The sequence below is a fragment of the Muscardinus avellanarius genome (genome assembly GCF_963383645.1).
Source record: "Muscardinus avellanarius genome assembly, chromosome: 11".
Classification (NCBI taxonomy): Eukaryota; Metazoa; Chordata; class Mammalia; order Rodentia; family Gliridae; genus Muscardinus; species Muscardinus avellanarius.
Window position 1 is genome coordinate 13,050,813 of NC_137797.1, and position 26,748 is coordinate 13,077,560.

General features: G+C 52.0%; 1 protein-coding gene across 1 annotated transcript; it reads right to left on the minus strand.

Moving 5' to 3' along the window:
- On the minus strand, nucleotides 1-26,748 carry MCM5 (minichromosome maintenance complex component 5; the record flags this gene model as incomplete). Its single annotated transcript, XM_080705903.1, has 16 exons — nucleotides 1-102; nucleotides 958-1,085; nucleotides 3,881-4,023; nucleotides 5,122-5,250; nucleotides 6,382-6,494; nucleotides 7,271-7,447; nucleotides 7,672-7,737; nucleotides 8,105-8,248; nucleotides 10,981-11,092; nucleotides 12,006-12,177; nucleotides 14,053-14,219; nucleotides 16,530-16,685; nucleotides 19,484-19,656; nucleotides 24,729-24,857; nucleotides 24,937-25,063; nucleotides 26,582-26,748. 16 exons carry the CDS (start codon nucleotides 26,746-26,748, stop codon nucleotides 1-3), a joined length of 2,205 nt encoding a protein of 734 aa, XP_080562029.1.

Below are 26,748 nucleotides of genomic sequence, written 5' to 3' on the forward strand. Positions count from 1 at the left end.
TCACTTGAGGCGGTAGAGGACCTTGCGCTGCATGCGGTGCTGGACCTCGCCCCGCCGCAGCATGAGCTGCAGCACCTTGTGGATGGCGTGCTCCGGGTACTTCTGCAAGAGCACAGGCTGGATCAGCGGCGCGTCGCCCACCCCAGGCACCGAGGAACCTGCCCCCGGCTCACAGGGAACTTTACAGCACATGAAAGGCCTTCCTGCCAGTCTCCCGAGTCACAGGAAAGGCTGTACTTCCGAAGCGCCTACTGTGTACCGGGCACGGTTCCAAGCCTTCGGCATATATTAACTCATTCTATCCCCAACAAAACTTTGAGGCTGGTACTAGGATTATCCACGCGTTACAGGGGAGGAAACCGAGGCACGGAGAAGCTGGCTAAGGCACATGCTTGAGGTTACACAGCAATTAAATGGCAGAGTTTGGAATTAATTAAGTCTCTGTGACTCTAAAGCTCAAGCCCTTGTCATGTATAAACCTAAGATTGAATCACCTCACCTACAAACTAGGCCAGATGCCACCCACTGCCTCAAGTGCTCCCAGAATTAAAATGAGAACACGCAGGGAGGGAGCCAGACCGGAAACTAGGACTGCTCTGTGACTTTAAAGGTGGCAGGTTCTCCACAGCATCTGGAAAACCCCACCTCCCCACTATGGGCTCAGCAACACCCTCCCCAACGAGCCTTTGTCCTCCGGGCTCTGGCCTCCCTACCCTGCAAAAAGCCAGGCAATAGGGGGAAGGAATACGAGAAGGGCTGGGGAGATCACCCTCATTTCCTGGCTTTATGGGATATAAAAAAAAAAATCCCTTCACCTGATTAAAGCACCCTAAGAAAAGCTGGAATCCCCCACCCCCACCTAGGGCCTATCTGCTGGGCAAAAGATGCCAGAGCTGGGTATGGGGAGCCCATGGGAACCAATGAGATTCCCTGCCCCCAGCCGTGACGAGGGCCTACCTGTTTGGTGAAGTCCTGGATGATGCTGTGCTCAGAAACCTGGGAGCCAATGGCAAAGCGGCGCTTGAGCTGCTTCTCGATGCGGCTCAGCATCTCCTGGTCCTCCTGGCTGGTGAAGCCCTCCACCCCTGTGGTAACAAGAGAGACTGGCGGTGACTGAGGTGCTCGGACCCATTTGCCCATTCGGGCGGCCTGGAGAGGCCTCTAACACAAGTGGCCTTAGAGACGTGTTCCTGAGAGAAGGCACGGGACGTGCTGGGGACAGCGAGGGCCAGACCAAGGAGCAGACGGGACAAGGCAAACATGGGAAGAATGCTCTAGGCAGGGGCACACCCGATTCCTACAACAGCCCAGGTGCCAGGGACAAGACCAGCGTGGTGACTAAGGGCCAGGTCCCATGGTCCCTGTGGCCACAAGATAGTCTGCTTTGATTCTGCTGAGAGCAGCCATTGGTTGCCTCTGAAGGACACGAGCCGCCTTTGGGGGACAACTGCTAACAAGCAAGAAAGTCATGCAGGCTCTAAAAGATGAATTCCATCCAGCTGGACGGGCTGCAGGGACAATTTCCTGAAGCTGACCCAAGAGAGCTGGAGGGAATCTAACAGTGACCCAGAGAAAGGGCAGGCCACCTGGAGACCACATCTGGAAGGTGGCCCAAGCAGCCCTGGGCAAGCAGGAGGCTCTTGAAATTTCCAACTTCTGCTCCCTCCTGGTAACTTGACACGGCAGCCCCTTACCTGGGTGCTCTTCTCAGGGAAACACGGTTCCTCACCACAGAAATCACTCCTCAGAGAAGCACCGACCATCTGATGGAAGGAGCAGCATCCCACCTCCAACACACCTGGGCCTGAGTCATTTCCCAGTGCACCTTTCACTACCTAAATTTCTATTTCTAGTTAGGCGTGGTGGCACACGCTTGTAACTCCAGTACTTGAAAGGCTGAGAGCGGAGTATCACAGATTCGAGGACAGCCTCAGCAAGTAGTGAGACTCTTGTCCAACCTAGTGAGACCCTGTTTCAAAATAAAAATAAGGCTGCAGGTGTAGCTCAGAGGTAGAATGCTCCTGGGGTTCAAGCCTCAGTGCCACAAAAATAAATACATAAATATGTATATGTATTTCTCTTTACTGTCTCTTCTTGAGAAAAAAACAAGACTGTATGGGGCAGGAACTTGGCGATCTGTTCGCTCTCATATCCCCAACACCTAAGCAGTGCCTAGCCCCTGAAGAGGCAGCCAATACTGGAGCCCAGAAAAGTACCGCAAGGCCCAAAGAGAGCAGGCAGTGTGGTTATGATGGAGGCCAGGAGACCTGCATCCCAAAGACCACCGACTCTGAGCACCAGAAAAAAGGCCAAGTTGCCTTTCTCACCCTAAGACGGGAAGGACTGACAGCCCCACCTGGCTCCCAGGAGGTGCCTGTCAAGGAAGATGAGATGAGGACCACAGCTCAGGAAGCACTCAAAGTGACTTGAGGCCAGATGTGGTGGGCCACACCTCCATTCTCATTACTCGGGAGGACGAGACAGGGAGGATCACAGGCATAAGGACAGCCTCAGCATCTAGTAAGACTCTCAGCAACCTAATGAGAGCTTGTTTTAAATAAAAGAGCTGGCGTGCTGGTGAACACCTGTAATTCCAGTACTTGGGAGAATGAGACAGCAGGATTGGAGGTTTGTGGCCAGCCTCAGTTACTTAGTGAGGCCCTTGCAACTCAGTGAGACTCTGTTCCAAAATAAAGCATAAAAAATAGGGCTGGGGGTGCAGCTTGGAGGTAGAATGCCCCTGGGTTCCATCCCCAGTTATATCTATCTCTCTCTCTCTCTCTCTCTCTCTCTCTCTCTCTCTCTCTCTCTCTCTCTCTCTCACACACACACACACACACACACACACACACACACACACACACACACAAGGAATCAAGGGCTAGGGATGTAGCTTGGAAGTGCAAGGTCACTGGGTTCAATTCTCAGAGCGCGAGTGCGCATGCTCCCTCTCTCTCTCTCTCTCTCTCTCTCTCACTCACTCACTCACTCTCTCTCTCAGATCAGCACACAGGTGGGCTAATCACTACTCCAAAGCAATGACAAGGTCAGAATTATTTTTTGTGTATATGTGTGGTGCCAGGGATTGAACCCACAGGTGCTTTACCACTGAACTACATCCCCACCTTTTTTTTTTTTTTTTTTCATTTTTTATTTTTTTGCAATACTGGGGATGGAACCCAGGGGCATTCTACCCCGAGCTACACCCCCAGCCCTATTTTTTAATTCTTTATTTAGAAACAGGGTCTCACTGAGTTGCAAAAGACTTCACTAAGTAGCTGAGGTTGTTCGCGAACCTGGATCTTCCTGTCTCAGCCTCCCAAATGCTGGGCTTACAAGCATGTGCTACCACACCCATCTCCTCAACCTTTTTTATTTTGAATCAAAGTCTCACTAAGTTGCCCAGGCTGGCATTGAACTTGCAATCCTCCTGCCTCACCAAGTAGCTGGAATTATAGGTGTGTACCACTGCACCAGCAACACTGCAACTTTTGTTGTTTTATGTGTAATTCTACCTCTGAGCTACACCCTCCACTCAGTCCTATTGTATTTCCTTTTTATTTTGAAACAAGTTCTCACTAAATTGCAGAGAGTCTCACAAGGTTGGGAACCTGTGATCCTCCAGTCTCAGCCTCTCGAGTACTGGGATTACAAGTGTGTACCACCACGCCCGGCTTACAATTAATTTTAATGAACTGGACACGGAGATTGTGTTCAAGGGTCTGGAGAGAAACTGCTTCCTCTCAGCTTAGAGGAGAAATGGGGAGGGGGCTAGATCAAAAGGGCACCCTGAGAAGCTCTGCCAACGCAGAGCAGCAGCGCCCTGCGGGCCCCCAGCAGACCAACGCCCACCCGTGCAGCCCCTCGGGTCCATGCTCACCTGACAGGGTGCCTGACAAAGCAGCATCCAACGTGGACACCTGGAAGAGCCTCAGGGCCTCCTCCACATCCGCCTCCGTGGCAAAGGGCTGCAGCTTCATCTTGCTGAGGGCCTCCGCGATGCGCACAATGGCCTCCAGCTGCCTGAGGGAGCGACAGAAAGCTTAGCGCGGCTGTGGCCCACGGTCGCCCTGTCCACCCCTCCCTGCCACTAGGGAGGGCTTGCCAGGGGAGCTAGCATACAGAGGAGACTGTGGGCCGGCCTCGGGATCTGTTGCCCTTTATTTTTAGTCAACAAAGGCCCGGTGTTTATTCTAGCATGTGCTACCCCACGGAAGGACACTTCCCAGAGTCTTCTGTGTTCAGGTCTATCTGTGTGACCAAGTGTGGCCAGCAAGCTCTCAGGCAGTGTCATGAAGGAATGTCGGAAGTGTGCTTTAGAAGGTATACCCTTAGCCAGGCGCGATGGCGCACGCTTGTAATTCCAGCATTCAGGAGGCTGAGACCGGAGGATCGCGGTTCGCGGACAGCCTCAGCTACTTAGTGAGGCCCTATGCAACTTAGTGAGACCTGGTTTCAAAATAAAGAATAAAAAACAGGGCAGGGGGTGTAGTTTGGAGGTCAAATGCCCCTTAGTTCTACCCCAGACCCACAAAAAAAAAAAAAAAAGAAGAAGAAGGTACACCCTTCTTTCTCTTCCTCCTCTGCCGTCTGGAATGTGGAGGTGCTGGCTGGAACCCAGCGGCCTGACAGAGCCCAAGATGCTGACAACTGAGGAACCACCGCAAGCCACCTGCCTCCACACACTACACTGGAAATAAGCTTCCCACTTACTAAGCTACTTTGAGTTTTCCACCACATACAGCCAAATCTACTTCTAATTAATCAGTACCAGAAGACAGATAAGAACTTAAAAAACCAAAACACTGAGACCCAGGAACGGAGGCAATTTCCTGCAGCCAATGGACCAGAGGCCAAGACCAAGATCTGGACTCCCAGGCCTGGGTCCCTCACTCACCATGTGGCTGCCAGCCCCTTGCTGGGGAGATAGACCAAATTCAGAAGAGAGGGGCCCAGGCTTCCCCAGACTTATACAGACTGAGAAAGGCCACAGTGCGGGCTCCTGAAGGACCCCTCCCTGCCCAGGTCCTCAGGAACCTGCAGTAGGTAGCAGGCAGCGGGCCACCGCCTCCTGTTGCCACGCACACCCAGATCTGCAAGGTGAGGCTAGTCTCCACTCACCGCACAGTGATGGGGATGCTGGAGCGGCGGTCGCTGTCCCTCTCGTGCTGACGGGCGCCGCTCCGCATGATGATATAGCGGTTCTTGAGCTTCTCGGCGGCCTCTGCCGATAGCCTGGGGCCGCACTTCCTGCAGGATGAAGCGGAGCAAGTCTTGGGGTGCCCACCCAGTCCCTGGGGCTGGCCAACTCGTGCATCTGCTCCCACCACACCCAGAGCTGCCGGCTCACACAAGCTAGGCACAACACGTGAGAGACTCAAGTAAAGCCTGGCTGGCTGTGGGCAGGCTCTGAGATCAACAAGGAAGAAAAGCAGGTGCCTGTCAGAACACAACAGATGTTTTCTGATGGAAACATCTGCAGTGGTGGAACCACCTCCCCTGCTGCTGCAGCGTCTGGCCACCACGTAAGTGGGCACTGCCCCACCACAGAGCTGAGGGGCCCGTCCCCGCAGCACAGACCTGCGGGGTAGCCATCCTCACAAGGGGTCTCCAGCACATCTGCGGATGCGAAGTACTGATGACACCCACAGGAGGCTGGGCGGTGGCCATGGTCCAGGGACCAGGCACGTCAGACAGCCCAGCAGAACAGGCACCACAGGGAGGTCTGCTCAGCATCTGCCTGACTAGCCCTCCACATGGCACAGAAGATGCACTACGTGTATGGTTACTATTACTGAAACTGTGTGAGAATAATAATTATAGCTGCAGCCAGGGGGGTGATGCACTCTTGTAATCCCAGCATTCAGGAGGCTGAGACGGAGGATCGGAGGATCGGAGGATCGCAGTTCACAGTTCACGGACAGCCTCAGCTACTTAGTGAGGCCCTCTGCAACTCGCTCGGAGATCGGATGCTTCTGGGTTTCATCCCCAGACCCCTCCACACACAAAAATAATTGCAGCTGCCATTTATTGAGTATTCCCTTGATGCGGGGATACGCCAAGTCCTTGTACAATCCTTACAAAAAACCTAAGGAACACCAACCTGGGGAAACTTAGGTTCTGAAAGATTGAGCAACTCGCTCAAAGTCGCACAACAGGGTGAGCGTTACCCAGAGCCGTGCCCACAGTAATCTCCCTGCATGTCAGACTCAAGGGAGCCAACGACCATCTGGAATCCCACTACTCATGGAGCTGGAGAAACTGAGGCAGAACACCAGAGTGACTCATGCAAGGTCAGAGAGTAGCGGAGAGGACCCAGGGACCGGGCTCCCTCCCGCCCCGGGAGGCAGAGTGACCTCAGCCCACGTGTCCAGCACTCACGCTCGGCAGTAGGCAATGAACTTCTTCAGCTTGATCAGGTCAATCTCACCCTCCACAGCCTGTGTCTGCGTCAGCGCGCTCACATGCAGAGTGATCACGTGTTTGGCCAGCATCTGGGGAGGGCAGGGGTCACTGGGTCAGCAAACAGGCCCTCCTGAGCCCAGGTTACCCATATGAAGGACAGACAGGCAAGAAGAGCTGAGGGGCCTGGCGTCATGGAACCAGAAAGGGTATGCTCGCCCCACTGCTGCACACCAGTCCCTCCTGAGTAGCATCTGCCCCGGTCCACCCACGCCTGGGGAATTTGTCTTCTGTAAGGATGGACACTGGCCCCACCCAAACCAATGACAGTACATACTGGGACTTCCACTGGAACTGCTGGAAAAGAGGCCTTTACTTAACTCGGGGCCAGTTAAGTTCCCAGCTAGTCAAACAAAATCTCACTGCCTTTGCACCACAAGGGGAATAGCTTCTGGAGGACCCAGCCTCCATCAAAGGAAGCAAAAAGAGGCAGAGGCAGAGCTGTCCAACAACCCAATCCCCCTGGGCCGTAAACCTCTGCGTCTGTCAACTCTCTAAACCGCTACGTGTTCTCTTCTTTCAGAATTTTACCAGCGGGTTCTCCTACTTGTAATCCAATGTCAACTCCTCTGTTCTATGTGTAAGGAACACAGGGAAAATGATTTGGACCAAGCCACAAAGCATCCTCCTCCCGGCAGAGACAGGGCCAGGTCACAGGATCCTGGGCCGTCTCACCACTGCCGCATCCCACGGTTTCCCCACTAACTGCCTGTCTGACTTCACTGGCCAAGCTCCTTTTTGCCCTTCCCCCAGGACTACAAGTGCCTGCCTGGAGCCCTGTGGTCTCAGGCCCTGCCCCTGGACATACCACATCCCTCTCCTCATTGTGCTCATCCTTGACAATGAAGATCATGTCGAAGCGGGACAAGATGGTGGGCATGAAGTCGATGTTGTCCTCCCCCTTCGTCTCATCCCAGCGGCCAAACACCGAGTTGGCAGCAGCCAGGACGGAGCACCGGGAGTTCAGGGTAGTGGTGATGCCAGCCTGAGGACAAAGAGGAATAGGCAGGGAGATGACCAAGAACCCCGGGACAAGCCGTATCTATCCTTCACACACAGGCATACGTGCACACATGCTCACGCACACGTATTTCTAGGCCTGCTGCAACCATCGACACAAGCCTGGGAAAAGAGGATTCAGAAGCTAATCCGAGCAGCCTGAGGAGCGGGCTGGATGGCAGCGCGCAGCTTGCCGGGAAGGGCACTCACCTTGGCAATAGAGATGGTCTGCTGCTCCATGGCTTCGTGGATTGCCACGCGGTCATCTTCCCGCATCTGTGGGGCACACACAAACAGCCATCAGACCCGCCCAGGTTGGGGAAGGGGCAACAGGAAAACTAGCAGCACAATCACTCCTGAGGACGGGCTCTGTGCCAACCAACAGCAGGAACCAAGTCACCTCTCATCGTGGCGACAGCCGCATGAACTTGGTTTTACTCTTCCCAATCTCCAAATATGGAGCCTGAGGCTCAGAGAGGTTAAGCAACTCTCCAAAGCTACCCCAGTGACAGGCGCAGGGATGGATTACAAGTCTCCCGAGTCAGCGGTGGTTTCTGTCAGCCGGGAACCTGAGGTCACGCAGCCCAGTCCTGAATGTGAAATGCCACCCGGCTTCCGCCACCGTCTGCACCTCCCCACGTACCTTATCAAACTCATCGATACAGACAACCCCGCCATCAGCCAGGACCATGGCTCCACCCTCCATGATAAAGTTCCGGGACGAGGGGTCCCTCATCACTGAGGCAGTCAGGCCGGCTGCGCTGCTGCCCTTCCCGGATGTGTACACCTGGGGGAGGCAGGGGAGGTGTCAGGCCCACGCCAGCCCCAGCCCCGGCTCCACGGTGACCCGAGGACACCCGTCCAGGGGGCCCAGAGGGTTGTCACTTGCCCAGCTCCCACGTCAGAGCTGGTTGCAGGGTAGAAAGCAGAACTCAAGGCTCAGGGTACCTCCCTTTGGAGGGGGAAGGTGCTGTGGGCCTCAATGTGGCCCAGAAATTTCCCCCTCGAGAAGAGAAATCTTGAGATGAGCGCTGAGGCCCAGAGGAGGCTGACAGTCCAAGTCAGCCTCTGGGCTGGGACAGCAGCTCCTAGACGGTCACCTGCACAGCAAGTCCCTTGTCATCTGCAAAGACCTGCATGCCACGCCAGGTGTGGTGGTGCACACTCGTGATCCCAGTACTTCAGAAGCTGAGACAGGAGGATCACAGGTTTGGGGCCAGCCTCAGTTACTTAGTGAGGCCCTCTGCAATTTAGTGAGACACTGTCTCAAAAGAGTAAAAAATAGGGCTAGGGGTGTAGTTTGGAGGTAGAATGCCCCTGGGATCAACCCCCAGTTCCATAAACAAACAAACAAACAAATAAATAAATAAATAAATAAATAAATAAATAAATAAATGGCCTGCATGGCACATACTGCCACTGAGCCCTTAAGGTGCAAGTCCTAGTTAAGATGCCCTTCAGTGAGCCGGGCGTGGTGGGCACGCTTGTAATCCCTGCACTTGGGAGGCGGAGACAGGAGGATCTTGCAGGTTCGAAGCCTGCCTTACTGGCTTAAGAGACCCTGTTTCCAAATAAAATATAAAAAACAGGTCTGGGAGTACAGCCCAGAAGTAGAAGGGTTCCATCTCCAGTACCACCAAAAAAAAAAGATGCCCTTCAGTACAAGGTACACTCAGGTCACAAAGACTCAGCGCCAACAAGAGCCTACAGTCGTCCTTTGTAACTGTTCACAGCTGAACGTGGTGGGGCACACCTGTAATCTCAGTACTTGGGAGGCTGAGACAGGAGGATCATAGGTTTGAGGAAAGCCTCAGCAATACAGCCAGACTCTCAGCAACCCAGCAAGACCGTTTCAAAACAAAAAATAATGAAAAGGGCTGGGGGTATGTATAGCTTGGAGGCAGAAATGTCCTCAGGACCACAAAAAAGCAAAAGTAATTGTTCATATTAGGGCTGGGGAATGGTGGTAGGCACTTGCCTAGCATACTCGAGCTCCTGGGTCTGACCCCTAGCACAAAGCAAAACAGTAATTGTTAAGCCAAGCTTGATTACATACCTGTAATCCCAGCAATTTAGGAGGCTAAGGCAAGAGGATCACTAGTTCAAGGCCAGTGTGGGCAACTCAGCAAGACCCTGTCTAAAAATAAAAAACAGAAAGGACTGGGGATAAAACTCAGTGTGCTATTGGGTTCTATCCCCAGTACTGGGGGGAGGGGGAGGAAAAAAGAAAAAGAAAAAGCCTGTGATCTTAGTACTTGGAAGGCTAAGACAGGATGGCGGATTCAAGGCCAGCAAGCAGCAACTTGAGATTCTGTTTCAAAAATAAAATAAAACGGGTGGGGCTGCAGCTCAGAAGTAAAGTGCCCAAGAAATAAAAAAAAAAAAAAAAAAAAAAAAAACGGGTTGGGGTATATATCTCAGTGGTACAGTGCCTCTAGGTTCAATGCCCAGTACTATAAAAACTAATTTCACATGTTTCTTTTTAACTTTTCTCAATGTGTCAACTAGAACATTCAGAATAGCACATGGTTCACACTTTCGGGTCACGTGACATTTCTACTCTGCAGGACAGTGCTAGTGGGAACTTTTTTTTTTTTTTTTTTGCAGCACTGGGGGTGGAAAACAAGGGCATTGTACCTCCGAACTATACCCCCAGACCTATTTTTTACTTTTTTTTTTTTTTTGGTGGTAGTGGGGTTCCTGGAAACCCTTCTACCTCTGGGCTACACTCCCAGACCTATACTTTTTTTTTTGAAACAGGGTCTCTTAAGCCAGCGCGGCTGGCTTTGAACCTGCGCCATCCTCCTGTCTCTGCCTCCCAAGCACAAGGATTACAAGCGTGCGCCACCATGCCCGGCTCAGTGGGGACAATTTGACATCCTTCTTCTCTGTCCCAGAGCCACACTCCTACTGAGCAGCCCCTGGTCCCCTGAGCACGGTCATCACGCCCTTTCCCCAGAACCCTCCCCGACCCGCTCAGCAGCACACGGGGTACCCGACTCATCAGACACCCAGGCTCAAGCCCACTCTGATGTCCACTAGCAGTGGCGCCTTGGGCAAGAAGCTTCACTACTGTCCCTCTTCCTCATATCATATCAGGGGCAGTGGCAACTACTGCAAGTTGGGAAGAGGACTGAATGACTAAATACATGTCAAGCACTTCAAACAGCGCCGGGCCCTAGATTTCAGCCATCATCAGATGTTATTATTTAGCAAATGATTAAGCCCATGCTTAATGGGTGAGATTAGGTGACTTACTCAAAGTCCACAGCCAATGACTGGCCAGGCTGAGACCCAAACCCAGCCTCTCAATCCAGTGCTCCGCCCCTCCCCCAACCTGCACATGCTTCTTGGTCTCCGTCCTTAGAGCTCTCTCGCCCTGGCCAAGAGCCATGAAGAGGAAGAGGTTCCGAGTGAGTCAGGCCGCCACGGGTGCCCGTGGGACCCGGGCCCTGCTCAGCAGCCGTCTTCCCTGCTGGGACAAACAGGGTGCAGACAAGTGTGTCGCAGGCCACTCACCCCAATGGGCGAGCACTTCTCCACGAACTTCAGAAGCTGGGACTTTGCTGTCCCTGGGTCCCCGAGCATCAGCAGGTTGATGTCACCTCGGCGAGTGAGCCCATCCGGGAGCCTGGGGGAGGGTGGGCGGGTGGACAGGGCATGAATCCACTTGAGGGGGCTGACAGGCTGGTCCCCGGAAAGGCGGCGGGCATAAACCTCCCAGGCCTCAGAGCACACAGGAGAGCCGGGGTGCTGGCCCGAGACCCATGTTCATACCCAGCTCTGCAGCTGATCGTGGCGGAGTGGCCTAATGGTGGAGCCGGAGCTTGCCTCCCAGGGGGTGAAGGGTTAGAGAAATGGTGCTGGGCGCTGTGTCTGGGCACACTCAGCACTTGATAAACATTTTCCTCCCAGATGGAAAGAAAATGAAAGGAGCTACCCTGCGGATCGTGCGCAGTCCAACAGAAAGCTCCCATGGGGGGTGGGGGGGTTGCTTCTAGCTGCACTCGTGGGCCCAGGAGCAAGTCCCTTGGCACCCTCTGCCTCAGTTTCCTCATCTACAAAATGGGCACTACCGCAGCACTCTCCGGGGTTCCTGCAAGCACTGACTGGGTTTCAGACACATAAAACACTCACAAGAATGCCTGAGTATAGAACACGGTATGCATATCGGTATGCGATTACCACCCAACTATCTAGACAGCTATCATTTTAGTTTCAAAAGGACACGCGCTGTCTTGTGCCATGTCAAGTTTTGCTCCTCAGCAGAGAAGGAGCAAAGCCCGGGTAGGACGATACTTGGTGCCTGGACTCGGAGTCCATTGCTCTCTCACTGCCCTTGCCAGGCCCAACCCGCCCACCCCTAGCCAGGACCAGAGGACCCGAGATAAGGGCATGGACGAGTGCGACGGCTCACCCGGGAGTAGGCGACAGGTGACAGCAATCTAGAGTTCTTGAGAAACTCAGTCCTGATCACCTGGTAGCGTTCTGAAGGTGACGTCACCAGGCCCTGCTCCCAAACCTAGGGGCCCCAGACCTCTCACCTCTTTCGGGAGCCCCCAAAAAGCAGGCAGGCAATGGCCTTCTTCATGTCCGTGCCCCCAAAGATAGAGGGGGCGATGCTCTTGGAGATGACCTCATAGACGTTGGGGAGGGAGGCCAAGCGACGAAACTCCTCCTCCTCCTGCGGGCTCACAGCCCCAGCAAAGCTGCGTCCTGGGGGCAGGGAGGTACAAGAGCATGAGGGGTGCTCCAGCTCGCCGCCCAGCCTGGCCCAGCCTGCACAGCCCAGAGTCCGAGGCCCTTGGGGCCAGCACACCACAGATGCAGTCTGAGTAAAGCTGGAGACCTGCAACCTCGAGAGGCGGGGTGTGTCTGGGGAGCGGGGAGCAGGGGAAGGGTAGACCTGGGTCTGGGCCACTGGAAAGTCTCCCATTTTGCCAGGAGGGGCACAGAACCATTCTAGCCAAGTAACGACACTGTGTCTTTAGGCCAAAAGCACCCTCATTCTGGCTCTGCAGAACAAGAAGGCAGGGCAAGCGGAACCAGTGTGGTCAGCGGGGAGGCAGAGGCTCGGTCTGGCCAGGTCGGGGTGAGGGGAAGCAGTCACATCCTGAGCACATTTAAAGGCAGCAGCCAGATGTGCAGACAGATGAGGTAAGGGTGAGAGAGAGAGAGGCATGAAAAGGACCGACTGGAAGGTAGGGAAGCGGGGACTGAGAAGGGAGCCAGTTTGAGAAGGTGGGGAAACAAGCCAGTTGCAGTCATGTCATGTCTGAGATGCCTGGGGAGTTCTGAGTGGACACGATCTGAGTGGACACACCAAGTCAACAGCTGGATATAGAAGTCTAGAACGTGGGAGGGAAGCCAGGGTAGAGATGGGCACCTGCACACAGATGGCACACGAGTGACTTTGAAGCCATTACTACCCAGGTAGTAGAAATGGTGGGACATGGACAGAGCCCGGAGAAAGACATCTCTCTACATCAACCCACTGCAGCCAGGTCGGGACAAACCTGAAACCCCTCAGTGGCTCCCAGTGAACGCCTGTTCTCCACCCCATTTGCGAGTTCAGAGCCCTTTAGATGACTCCAACTGCTCATCAGTAGACTCCTACTGACCTTCCACTCGGCGCCCTGGCCAAGCCAGGGTCTCCACCAGCTCACACCATCCCCTCCACCAGGAAGACCCTCCACACCTCCATCCTCAAAGTCCAGCTCAGACCTGCTTCTGGAGGAAGCCTCCCCACCTTCTCCTCGATGGAACTGTGCACTCCAGCATCTGACACCCCTCAGCACATCCCAGCAGTTCTCTTCAACTAAACCTGAAAGCCCTGACTGCCCAAAAGCCTGCATTCGTTCCTCTAGTGTCTGCTGCTACAATACAGACACCACACTCATTAATTTCCATCCATTTCACAAGTTCTTCACTTAGACCCTGCATTTAGGTAAACACCCTCAGCCCAGGAGCAACGGCTAGGACAACTGGGTCAAAGTTTCAGGACAACAAATTTTGCTTACTATAAAAATTAATTTTGGTTTTTTTTTTTTTTTTTGGCAGTACTAGGGATTGAACCCAGGGGCATTCTACCTCTGAGATACACCCCAGTCCTATTTTTTATTCTTTTTTTTGTGTGTGTGTGGTACAGGAGATGGAACCCTTCTACCTCCGGGCTATACTCCCAGACCCATTTTATATGTTTTTTTTATTTCGAAACAGGGTCTCTTAGGCCAGCGCGGCTGGCTTCAAACCTGCGCAATCCTCTTGTCTCCACCTCCCAAGCGCAGGGATTACAAGCGTGTGCCACCACGCCTGGCTTTTATTCTCTATTTTGAAACAGGGTCTCACTAAATTGCAGGGAGCCTCACTAAGTAACTGAGACTGTCCACGAACCTGCGACCCTCCTGTCTCAGCCTCCCAAATGCTGGGAAGTGTGCACCACCATGCCCAGCTCTAAAAAATGAACATTCTAATAGTCCAAGCACTGCAAGGATGTCTGGCCTACCTTGTGATATAAAGAGCTGCCTGTCAAGGGAGGTGTACAAGCCCAGCCTTTTGGCAAGACCAAGCAGGACCCTGAAGCCAACTCACCAGAGCCATCTGTGTCCACCTGGATGCCCAGGACTCGGATATAGGAGCTCCGGATGCCCACGCCCACCCTGTCCCGGCCCCTGTTGGAGTTCAGGCCATACTTCTTGATGGAGTAGATGCCCATGATGGTGACTCTGTTCCCAGGGACAACCTTGTCACACAGGTACCTGAGATGAAGAAGAGGAGGATAGAGATGAAGGTGAGATCCTGGTAGGGACAGCAAGTCCCCGACTCCATCCATTCACACACTCTCAGGCTCTCAGCATTCGACCTGAGCCGGCTCCACCCCCACAGGCTGGAGGAAGGGTCCCCACATACAACCCCCCATGCCTGGAACGCTCAGCTGTTTGTGGCAGAGCTCTGACAGCAGTGAGGCCTGACTCACCGAACTCAAGAGCTCACCTGTTATCCTGGCTAAGGGGAGGCTCAGTGTGCAGCCCAGTCCTTCCAGCGCCCCCTCATCTCAAGGTAACCTTATCCGGTCAGGTTCCTGAGGTGGCTCCCCTGGCCGTCTCAGGGGAAGCCTTCCTCCTCATGCCCTCCCAGTCTCCTTGCAAGAGCCAACCCCATTTCTGCTCTGCCTAGCTCTGTGAGCTCAGCCAGGTCCATCTGCCTCTGGGTTTTCATTTCCTCTCTTCAGAACGAGATGTTCAGCCAATCATGGTAGTGCATGCCTAGAATCCCAGGACTTGAGAGGCTGAGACAGGAGGAATGCAGGTTCAAAGACATCCTCAGTAACTTACGAAGATCTCAACACCTAAGCAAGACCCTGTTTCCAAATAAATAAGGGTGGAGGTATAGCTCAGAGGCAGAATGTCCATGAGTTCAATCCCCAGGACCACAAAAAAAAAAAAAAAAAGTTCAGAAAGGAAAGTCTCAGCCAGGTGTGGTGGCACACACTTGCAATCCCAGTAATTAGGAGGCTGAGACAGGAGGATTGCAGGTTTAAGAATAGCCTCAGAAAGTAGTGAGACTCTTAGCAACCTAGCGAGGCCCTGTTTCAAAATTAAAATAAAGTAGGGCTTGGACATAGCTTGGAAGTAGAAAGTCCCTGGACTCAATCTCCAGTACCCCCCCCCCCAAAAAAAAGCCAGGAGTGGTGGCGCATGCTTGTAATCCCAGCATTTGGGAGGCTGAAACAGGAGGATGGCGGTCCAAAGACAGCCTCAGCTACTTAGTGAGGTCCTTTGCAACTCAGTGAGACCCTGTTTCAAAGTAAAGAATATAGGACTGTGGGTGTGGCTCTGAGGCAGAATACCTCTGGGTTCCATCCCCAGTACTGGGAAAAAAAAAAAAATTAAAAGGGGGAATCTCCAAGTGCCCCCAGAGCCAGTACAGCAAAGAGGGGCAAATAGTGGCTATGTGGCCTCAAAGAAGTCACCACACCTCTCTGAGCTGGGAGATGAAGTATTTCAACCCTGCCTCAACTGTTGTGGAATCAAGTAAGGTAGCAGATGCAAAGGTGCTCTAGAGACCCTCGGAGTAACATCTCCATAAAGGACCATCACTGCCACTATAACTATCCTATGAGCCTCCAACTACCCTCATTCCACACACTACCGCCTGAGTCCTCTGGAATGCATACTAGTTAAAGAATAATCTTATGCCCAATAATTGGTTTAAAGGACTTGTATTTAACTCTTGACATGTATTTGCCAAGAAACCCTATAACTTATCAAATACATTCCATTTTACTGATAAGGTAACTGTGGCCCTGACTCCTACACACTCCACCGCCACTGATAAAGCTAACGAAAGGTATGGCTCACTCCTCGAGAAAGCTCACACACACAAACACCTGCATTCATCTCAGGTGTGCAAGCCCAAGTTGAGCGCTCCAGGCAAGGATCTCCAAGCCGTCCCCAGGTCACTGCGGGGAACCGAGCCTGGTGCCCTCTCTCTCTTTCCAATTGCTTAGCAAAACCCAAGGGTACACTTTATTAATGGGAGTGGGAATTAAACCCAGGGATGCTTTACCACTAAGCTACACTCCCAGCCATTTTTATTTTTTATTTTGAGATCGGATCTGGCTAGATTACCCAGGCTAGCCTCAAATGTGGAATCTCCCTGCCTCAGCCTCCTGAGTTGTTTGGATTACAGGCGTGTGTCTCTGTGCCCAGCTCCAAAGGCAGTCTCTATCAGAAAGCCTCAGTGGGGTAGGGTGAGGCTGGGCAGAGGCTTTCCCAACTGCTGATTATCTGGCTGTGCGCTGGGCCTGCCAGTCCTGAGAGGGCTGAGATGCTTCTACAGAGAACAGACTTTGGAAAACAACACACGTAGGCTGAAGGCCTGGCTCCTCCACTCGTGAAGTCAGTAACCTTAGCAAGTTACATTTCCTCACACACAAGATGGGGCTGATGGGAAGCCCCCGGCACAGAAAAAATGCTACGCAGCCAGCCATCCTCCCTCAGCCACGCTGCAGATGACCATGCCCCGCGCAGCCCTCCGAGGCCACCCAGCGGGCCTGCCGGCCTCACCTGTCGCAGTAGAGCTGCATGTGTCTGGGCATCTCGCCGTGGGGCACCGCGTCGGGCAGCTCCTGAAGCTTCAGCGTCTGGAAGTCCACACACTTGCACTTGTCGGGCATGATGAAGTACGGGTCAAGTGGGCACTTGGGGCGCCCGGCCTGTTCCCTGTACAGGGAAGAAAGGGGTCACCAAAGGCTGGGCTCACCCACCCCTGGGTCAGCTCTAAAAGGAGGCAGCTGAACGGTGGCACGAGTCACACCGTCCCCTCCCAGGGTCTCAGCATCCCTACAAGTGAAGGTTTGATCATTGGGTCCCCTACTAAGGGCCACTCACAACCCATGATTGTTTCCAGTAAAATTCTAGGCACCTCCAGACCATTTTTCTTTCTTTCTTCTTCTTCTTTTTCTTTTTTTTTTTTTGGTGTGTGGTACTGGGGATGAAACCCAGGGGTGTTCTACCTCCAAGCTACACCCCCAGCCCTATTTTTTATTCTTTATTTGGAAACAGAGTCTGAGTTGCAAATGGCCGCACTAAATAGCTGAGACTGAGGTGGGCGTGGTGGCGCACGCTTGTAATCCCAGCGCTTGGGAAGCTAAGACAGGAAGATCACAGGTTCAAGGCCAGCCTCAGTTATTTAGTGAGGCCCCTGCAACTTAGTGAGATCCTGTTTCCAAATAAAAAATAAAATAGGGCTGGGGGTGTAGCTTGGAAGTAGAATCCCTGGTTCAACCCCCAGCACCAAAAAAAAAAAAAAAAAAAAAAAAGTCCCTGCTCTTATGGAGCTAAGTTCTTCTAGTCAGGAGAGAATGAAAAATAAGTTCATAAGCCGGGCGTGGTGGCGCACACTTGTAATCCTCGCGCTTGGGAGGCAGAGACAGGAGGATCGCACAGGTTCGAAGCCAGCTGCGCGCGCTGGCTTAGGAGACCCTGTTTCCAAATATAAAATGTAAAAATAGGTCTGGGAGTGTAGCCCGGAGGTAGAAGGGCTTCCAGGAACCCCAGTACCACCAAAAAAAAAAAAAAAGAAAAAGAAAAATAAGTTCATAACTACATAACATGAATGACAGGCACATGTCATTCATGTCAGCAAACACAGGAAGACGAAAGTGAGCAGGTGAGTGGGGCGTGGTTATGCACACCTATAATCCCAATACCTGGGAAGTTAAGGCAGGATCGCAGGCTCAAGGACAGCCTCAGTAAGCAGTGAGACTCCTCAGCCTAGCAAGACCCTGTTTGGAAATAAAAACAAAAAATAGGGCTGAGGTGTAGAATTCTTGGAGGTAGAATGCCTCTGGGTTTAATCCCCAGGACCACTAAAACAAGAAAGAGAAAGTGACTAGGTATGTGTACGTCAAATAGAAGGTGGCGGTTCGCAGACAGCCTCAACTATTATTTAGTGAGGCTCTTTGCAACTGAGACCTTGTTTCAAAATCAGGAATAAAAACTAGGACTAGGGGTATAACTCAGAGGTAGAATGCCCATGGAGAAGGCCACATTGTGGCAGTGTGAGGGAAGGTCATTCAGAGGAGCCAGCAAATCCACAGGGTTAATGTAAACTCTTTGTTTTTTCAGTACTGGGGATGGCATCCATGGGCCTTCTACCTCCAGGCTATACCCCCAATCCTATTTTTTTATTTAGAAACAGGATCCCACTAAGTTGTTTTGAGCCTCAGTAAGTTGCGGAGACTGGCCGTGAATCTGTGATCCTCCTAACGTACTAGGATTACAAGCTTGCACCACCATGCCTGGCTTTAAGGTAAACCTGAAGGCCAGGCTGTGCTTAATGCATTCCAGGGACAGAATGGAAGCAGTGGAGGTCTGCAGAGGGGAAGAGCCTGGCAGGAGGCAGAGCAGACCACAAGGGTGGTGTCAAAGCCACCTGGCTGCTGTTTAAAAGAACAGACTGGCCGGGCATGGTGGCGCACGCTTGTAATCCCCACGCTTGGGAGGCAGAGACAGGAGGATCGCGCAGGTTCGAAGCCAGCTGCGCGCGCTGGCTTAGGAGACCCTGTCTCCAAATAAAAATGTAAAAATAGGTCTGGGAGTATAGCCCGGAGGTAGAAGGGCTTCCAGGAACCCCAGTACCACAAAAAAGAAAAAAAGAAAAAAAAAGAAAAGAACAAAGCCGGGCGTGGTGGCACACGCTTGTAATCCCAGCATTCGGGAGGCTGAGACCTGGAGGATCGCGGTTCGCGGACAGCCTCAGCTACTTAGTGAGGCCCTCTGCAACTCAGTGAGACCCGGTTTCAAAATAAAGAATAAAAAAAATAGGGCAGGGGGTGTAGCCCGGAGGTCAAATGCCCCTGGGTTCCATCCCCAGACCCGCAAAAAAAAAAAAAAAGAAAAAAGAAAAGAACAGACTGAAGGTGGATGCCAAGGGGACAGAAGAAATTGCTGCGCGACTCCAGGTAAGGGATGCCAACAGCACAGAAGGAGGCAGACATGTCACAGGTAGTCGGGTAGCTGAGGAGGAACCAGCCAAGGAGGCCAAGAAAGAGCAGCCAGCATGAGATGGTGGAGGCCCTCTACATCAGGGTCAGCAAGCAGCAGAGTCCCTCTAGATCAGGGTCAGCAAGCATCATCTATGAAGGACCAGATGATAAATACCTTAGGCCAAGAGGCCACACACTCTGCCTCTGCGGTTAGACAGCACATTAAATGAAGCAGTGTGGCTGTGTCCTTGAGCTTGGGACGGCACGCTAGATCTGGCCCAGACAGATTCTAGATAGACTAGTGCCCTGGACTGTGTTTCTATCCCACCTCAGGTTCCCCACACAGGTTGTCTAAGCATCCTGACCGGGACAGAACCCTGCACACCACCCTGAGCCCAGGGAGAGCTACGCCCACGCCAAGGTACAGCCAGCCGCCCCAGCCCTCCCCAGCAGGTCTCTAACAAGCAACTGGGGAGGTGCTTGCTACTTGCGCCCCACCCTTCTGACTCCCACTGAAGCCACCTCACTCACGTGTTGCACTTCCTGGGCAGGGCGTAGCCCTCCAGGCCGGGGCGCATGGCGATGTTGGTGATGGTGTTGCGGCAGCTGCGGCACTGGATGGAGATGCGCGTAGCCTTGGCGCGGACCGCAGAGGCTGCTATGATGATGCCCGGGATCTTCACCAGGTGTGACATCATGTCTGACTGTAATCAGGAGGCTTTCAGTTAAAGGGACTCCGGGGACATGGGAGAAGTGTTGGAAAATGGCCTGGGCAGGGTCTGGAGGTGGCAGAGAGGCTGGGAAGGTGCAGGGGCTGCACCTGAGCTCTTCTGTTTAGCTCAAACCTTTCCAGAGCATCCATCCAAGGCCAGGCTACCTGGACCCAAAGGTTCTGGAAGAGCTTGGGAGCAGCACCTGCTTTTAAGGACGTAACAGGCTCTGGAGCGAATTCTGTCGACGCTGCTATGGGGCCTTCTCTCAGCCTTGGCTCCCCCCCGTCTTAATGGCAACCCCCAAACTGGACAGTAATGTAAATTTTTAACTGGTAATGCTCTAAAATTGATTCCTTATCCTTCCAAGATACATACTAAAGCAGTTTCAGACAAAACGACATGAACAGGACTTGTTTCCAAGGGGCCCCAAGGCCACAGTTGCTGTTAAGCTAGGTGATGAGTGTGGGGGCTCATTATCCTGTTCTCTTTGGTTTTTTTTTTGAGGTACTGGGGATGGAACCCAGGGGCATTCTACCTTGAGCTATACTCCCAGTCCTATATTTTTTTGTTCTTTATTTTGAAAAAGGGTCTCACTGAGTTGCAAAGGGCCTCACTAAAGAGCTGAGGCTGTTCTCAAACAACAATCCTCCTGTCTCAGCCTCCCAAGTGCTAGGATTACAAGCCTGCGCCACCACGCTAAGCTTATCCTGTTCTCTTTAGATGCTAATGTTTGAATTGGCCATATAAAAGTCACTAAACTCCAGCCAACTGCTGCCTCCCATGCCAGCCCCCACCTCACAAAGCTGCTGGGACGCAGGTCTACAGGACAACAATCTCTGGCCACTTCTCCATCTCAGGGCCCACCTCAGGCTGGAGGGCAGAACAGACATGGGCACAAAGGCTTTGTTGGGGCTTTTAAACCAAGAGGCGGTGGGAAGCAGAACGAGGCAGGGAGGCCAAAGTCAAGTCATTACCCTGAGGACCTGAGGCTGTCGCTGCCTCCTGACAGGATGAAAACAGAAGCCACCATCATGTAGGCGCACTCTTCTCCCCAGAATGCAACCAGACCTTCTGACCTAACTTCCAGGTTCCAAAAAATACAAGGTAGCCAGGGACCTGATTTAACCCATCCACAAGGTGGCACATTCTTCCAAAGGAAGAGTCTTGCCTCTTCTCTAGGTTAACAATATCACTGAGAAAGGGCTGACATCCAGAAACTCTGGATTAAAAGAAGCTTAACCCAATATAAAGTTTAGTCCTCCTCAAATTAAACAAGTTATAAAAGGCATTGGGAAGAGCTGGGCGTGGTGGCGCACGCTTGTAATCCCAGCATTTGGGAGGCTGAGACAGGAGGATTCAAGTTCACGACAGCCTCAGCTACTACTTAGTGAGGCCCTTTGCAACTCAGTGAGACTGTTTCAAAAATAAAGGATATAAAATAGGACTGAGGGTGTAGCTTGGAAGTAGAATGTCCCTGGGTTCCAGCCCCAGTAGCACAAAAAAAAAAAAAAAAAAAAAAAAGGCATTGGGGCCTGAATCTAAACCACTGAGGAATCTTTGTTAATTTTGTTAAGGTGTTAATAGTTCTGAATATGTTTAAAAAAAAAAAAAGAACTTAAAAATGTGTATTAAAAGCCAGGTATGGTGGCACATGCTTGTAATCCCCAGCATTTGGGAGGCTGAGACAGAAGGACCATGGTTGGTGGACAGCCTCAGCTACATAGTGAGACCTTGTTTCAAAATAAAAGAATAAAAAAATAAGGCTGAGGGTATAGCTCAGAGGTAGAATGCCCCTGGGTTCCATCCCCAGTACTAAAAAAAAAAGTGTATTAAAAGATGGGCATGGCCAGACGTGGTGGCTCACCCTTTAGGAGCCTGAGATAGGAGGATCATGGTTCACACACAGCCTCAGGTACTTAGTGAGGCCCTTTGCAATTCAGTGAGACCCAGTTTCAAAATAAAGAATAAAAATATAGGGCTGAGGATATAGCTCAAAGGTAGAATGCCTATAGGTTCCATTCCCAGTACCAAAAAACAAAACAAAACAAAACAAAAACTGGGCCTGTAATAGTGCTTGTCTGTAATCCCAGTATTTGGGAGGCTGAGACATGAGGATTGCAGGTTCCAGGTCAATCTTGGCAACTTCACAAGACCCTGTCTCTAAATAAAAAAATAAGCCGGGCATGGCGGCGCATGCTTGTAATCCCAGCATTTGGGAGGCTGAGACAGGAGGATCTCGGCTCGTGGACAGCCTCAGCTACTTACTGAAGCCCCCTTGCAACTCGGTGAGATTCTGTTTCAAAATAAAAAATAAAAAATAAAATAGGGCTGGGAGTGTCTCTTAAGAGGTAGAATGCCCCTGGGATCCATCCCCAGTACCACAAAAAATAATAATAATAATTAAAATTTTTTTTAATTTAAAAAAAAATTAAAAATTAAGAGGGAAGGGGTGTGTATCTCGAAAGTAGGATGTCCCTGAATTCAATCCCTAGTAACATACACACACATACGTAATTGGGGCAGGGGATGTACCTCAATGGTAAAATACTTTCCTGACATACCCCAGACCCTGAGATCCATCCCCAATATGGCAGAGAAAAAAAGGGAGAGAGACAGCCGGGCGTGGTGGCGCACACTTGTAATCCTGCGCTTGGGAGGCTGAGACAGGAGGATCGCGCAGGTTTGAAGCCAGCCTCAGCTACTTAATGAGGCTCTTAGCAACTAAGTGAGACCCTGTTCCCAAATAAAATGTGAAATAGGTCTGGGAGAGGGCATGGTGGCGCAACGCTTGTAATCCCCGCACTTGGGAGGCACAGACAGGAGGATCATCACATGGGTTCGAAGCCAGCCTTGAGGGCTTAAGAGACCCTGTTTCCAAAAAAAAAAAAAAAAAAAAAAAAAAAAAAAAACATGTAATCCCAGCATTCGGGAGGCTGAGACCAGAGAATAGTGAGGCCCGTTGCAGCTTAGTGAGACTTGGTTTCAAAATAAAGAATTAAAAAAAAAAAAAACATAAAATAGGTCTGGTAGTATAGCCCGGAGGTAGAAGGGTTTCCAGGAACCCCAGTACCACCAAAGGAAAAAAATATATATATAGGTCTGGTAGTGTAACCTGGAGGTAGAAGGGTCTCCAGGAACCCCAGTACCACCGCCACCAAAAAAAAAAAAAAAAAAAAAAAAAAAAATAGGTCTGGGAGTGTAGCCCGGAGGTAGAAAGCCCCTGGGTTCCACCCCCAGTACCACACACACAAAAAAGAATTATACTACTCTCCACCTGAACGTCCACTGGCTTCCTAGTGTGCTCCAAATAAATCCCAGGCTCCTTCTTGTGGCCAGAAAGACCCTGGCATCTGACTTCTCCACCGCTTTCCTTTCCCCTCCTTTCCCCAACCCTCCCACTCACTGGATTCCCCTGTTCACTGAAACAGGCCCAGTGCCACCAGTGCACCTAGAACCACCACCCGCTCTCCCTGAGCCTGGAACCCGCACGGCTCGGCGGGGCCACATCACGCAGTTTCACTTCTTCAGAGAGGCCTTTCCAGACATGCTCACTTCCCCCGGCCTTGGTCACCCCGTCCCCATTTTCTCTTCTTCAGGCCTCCTTTTGCACTGCCTGCAACCACCTACCGCCCTTGTTCCTCTCTCGATAAGATGAGAGGATAAGGGGCCTCCTTAGCTCACCACAGTGAAGATCGAGCCCAGCGTGAGTAAGCAGCAGTCACTCAGCCTAGCCACTGAACAAAACAGATGAGTGGGTGACAGACCAGTGCTACCAAGCCCGCCTGCCTCCAGCCGTGACTGTGGTCTGACATGGCCTCGAAATACTGAACTACCTACCATTCCTTCACCTCCCAGGCTTTGCCCCAGCTGACCCCCCTCCCTCCTGCCAAGAATGTTCTCCCCCACTCAGATGCAACCTCCTCAAAGAGGACTTCTCCATCTTTCCTGGAGAGGCCCCATGCTTTCTTGTCCTTCTCTTGCACGCACCATCACCCAGCTTCTTGGCCCTCTCTTGATTGTTTTAATTGCATTTCCAACCATAAAAAAATTACAATGGGAGCATACTTGTGATCCCAGCATTTGGGAGGCTGAGACAGGAGGATTGCACAGGTTCAAAGCCAGCCTTGGCTACTTTTTAAGACTCTCAGCAACTTAGTGAGACCCTGTTTCCAAATAAATTATAAAATAGGGCTGGGGGGTGTAGTCCAGAGGTAGAAAGCCCCTGGTTTCCATCACCCAGTACCACCACCAAAAAAAAAAAAAAAAATAGGGCAGGAGGTGTAGCTCAGAGGTAGACTGCCCCTTGGTTCTGCTACCGCAAACAAAAATTTACAGTGGCCAGGCGTGGTGGCGCATGCCTGTAATCCCTATGCTTGGAAGGCAGAGACAGGAGGATCGCGCAGGTTCAAAGCCAGCCTCGCTAGCCTAAGAGACCCTGTCTCCAAATAAAAATATAAAAAATAGGTGTCTGGGAGTATAACCCAGAGGTAGAAGGGTTTCCAGAAACCCCAGTACCACCAAAAAAAGAAAAAAATTACAGTGGGTGATTTTCCTGGTTTCTTGGTCTCCCCCACTGGACATAAACTTCAAAAGGACAGGAGCTCACTGTAGTATAGTTCACGTATTTCTCTAGGACACAATTCAATATCTTGCTCACGGGACGAGTTAAATAAACACCTGTCCAAGCCAGGTGCAGTGGTGCACACTTGTAATCCCAGTACTTGGGAGGCTGAGACAGGAGGATCACAGGTTCGCAGCTAGCCTCAGCTATTTAGGGAGGCCCTCTGCAATTCAGTGAGACCCTGTTTCAAAATAAAGGAATAAAAAAATAGTTCTGGGGGTATAGCTCGGAGGTTGAATGCCCCTGGGTTCCATCCCTAATACTGCAAAAAGTAAACAAGTAAATAAATAAACAAACATCTATCTGATGGGGTTAATTTTACAGAAGAGGAAATAGGCTTAGAAAGGTCAGGATCATACAGTTGGTACCCAGGGCCACTGGCTCAAAAGCCCTCTGACCATGCAGCAGCCATGCCCCCCGACCAAGCTCTCAGAGGACCCACCTTTAGGCTCCGAATACTGGACGAGCTGGCGTCTGACTTAAGCATGACCTGGATGTCCTGTAGCACCTCCTCGCCAGTGGGTCGGGGCCGGGTCACCTCATCGGCCACCTCCTTGGCGGCTTCCTCCAGCTAGAGAGGAAGAAAGGCACAGGCTGTTGGTGATGGGGCAGGGCCAGCTCTGCAGGCCAGAGGGACAGGTCCCACTCACCAGCTGCAGGTGCTCAGCTGGCTGCTTGTACAAGTAGTCGGCCAGGTCCTCGTCAAAGCTGGCCAGGTCCTCCATCTCCACCTCAATCCAGTACTCCCCCAGGTTGTAATGCCGCTTGAGTTCATCCCTGAAGTGGGAAGGGCAAGAGCAGGAAGGGTGAGAGAGGAGAAAATCAAGAGTGGCTGCAGCCCTGGGAATCTGCCCCCACCACAGTCAGCACTCCTCTTCCCAAACACACAACTAATGTCAGGTCAGTCCATCCTTGAGCCCTGCAGAGGCTCCCTACTGCCAGTTCTTTTACTGCAGGATTCCTCGGAGCCTCCAACTCACTCCAAGAGACTAACAGGGCCCATGCCTCAAACTTGGAGGTGCCAAGGCAGCAGAGATCATGCCTGTCTTGTCAACCACCAGAAAGGCCTTTATACAGAGGACCCCATGGGCTACTGTCCCAAGAATACATCTGGGGACCACTACTCCATACATCTCAGCCTCAGAACATCACAGGCTTCATTCCCTTGTATCTTATATCCAGAAGACAATAAAATGTGCGGGCTGGCCCTGCAATCCCCTTGCTGTAAATGTACACCTAATTCCTCTGCACAAACATCTGCTCCTACCTACAATGCCTTTCACACCTGAAACCTTTCAGCTACAGTCACCTCAAACTTCAGCTCCTCAGGAAGGCTTCCCACACTCTCCACATTCCTCCACCGAGGCAATTATCGTTCGGAGCTTGCTTGTGGGTCTTTATGCCTCCCATCTTAGACTTAAGAGCTTCTTGATGGCAAGAACTTTGTCTTTTTCACGTTAGTTTCTTAGTGCCTGGCACATAGGTGATGCCAGCTGCTGCATGCACAGATGGAGGCAGGAATGGCTTCACGCCATCTTTCTGATTAAGAAACTGAGGCCCAAAGAGACTCACACTTGGAAGACACTCAGCTAATAATTGCTCAGCCAGGCCCAATCCTGTAAACTCATGCTCTCACACCTCAAAGTCTCTATGATGCCAATAGTTTGCCCTACGTACTAGGAGTTCCACATGATGTCAATAGTTTGCCCTACGTACTAGGAGCTCCCAGAACAGCGCCAGACTTACAGCCGGTACTCAACCACCGAAGGTACAAAATCAGAGTGCACAAATAAATGCACAAAGTGAACCTTAACTACCATCTTCACATCTTGCCCCGTGGGGAACTTGACTTCATAGGTGATCACAGACATTACACAGAAGCAACTGGCCACAGTCAAGACCTAGACAAGGAGCTAAGCGGTTCTGGCTGGCTTGGTGGCAGCCCACGCAACTGGTGACTCCCTCCAAAGACAAGGTGTAAAAGAAGCAAAATCAGACCGGAGGATCCCGGTTCACACACAGCCTCAGCTACTGAGGCCCTTTGCAACTCAGAGAGACCCTGTTTCAAAATAAAGAATAAAAAATAGGGATGGGGGTGTCGCTCGGAGGTAGAATGCCCCTGGGTTCCATCCCCAGTACAGGAAAAAAAAAAAAAGCAAAACCTAGGGCCCGGGGGTGGTGGCCCGGGACGGGCCGTGACCCACAATCCCCGCCCCTCCCCGGCGCCTCTCTCCCGCCGCGTCTCCGTGCCGTCCCCCTCGGTCGCGCCCGGCTCGCGGGCTCCACCGCCCGCACCTGTACTTGAAGGTGAAGCCCGTGCGGTCGGTGCCCACTCGGTACTGCCGCAGGAACTCCTTGAAGCGCCTCTGCAGCTGCGACTTGCGGGCCTGCCCCTCATCGGTCGCGGGGTCCCCCCCGAAGCTGTCGCTGTAGAAAATGCCGGGGTCGTCGAAGCCCGACAT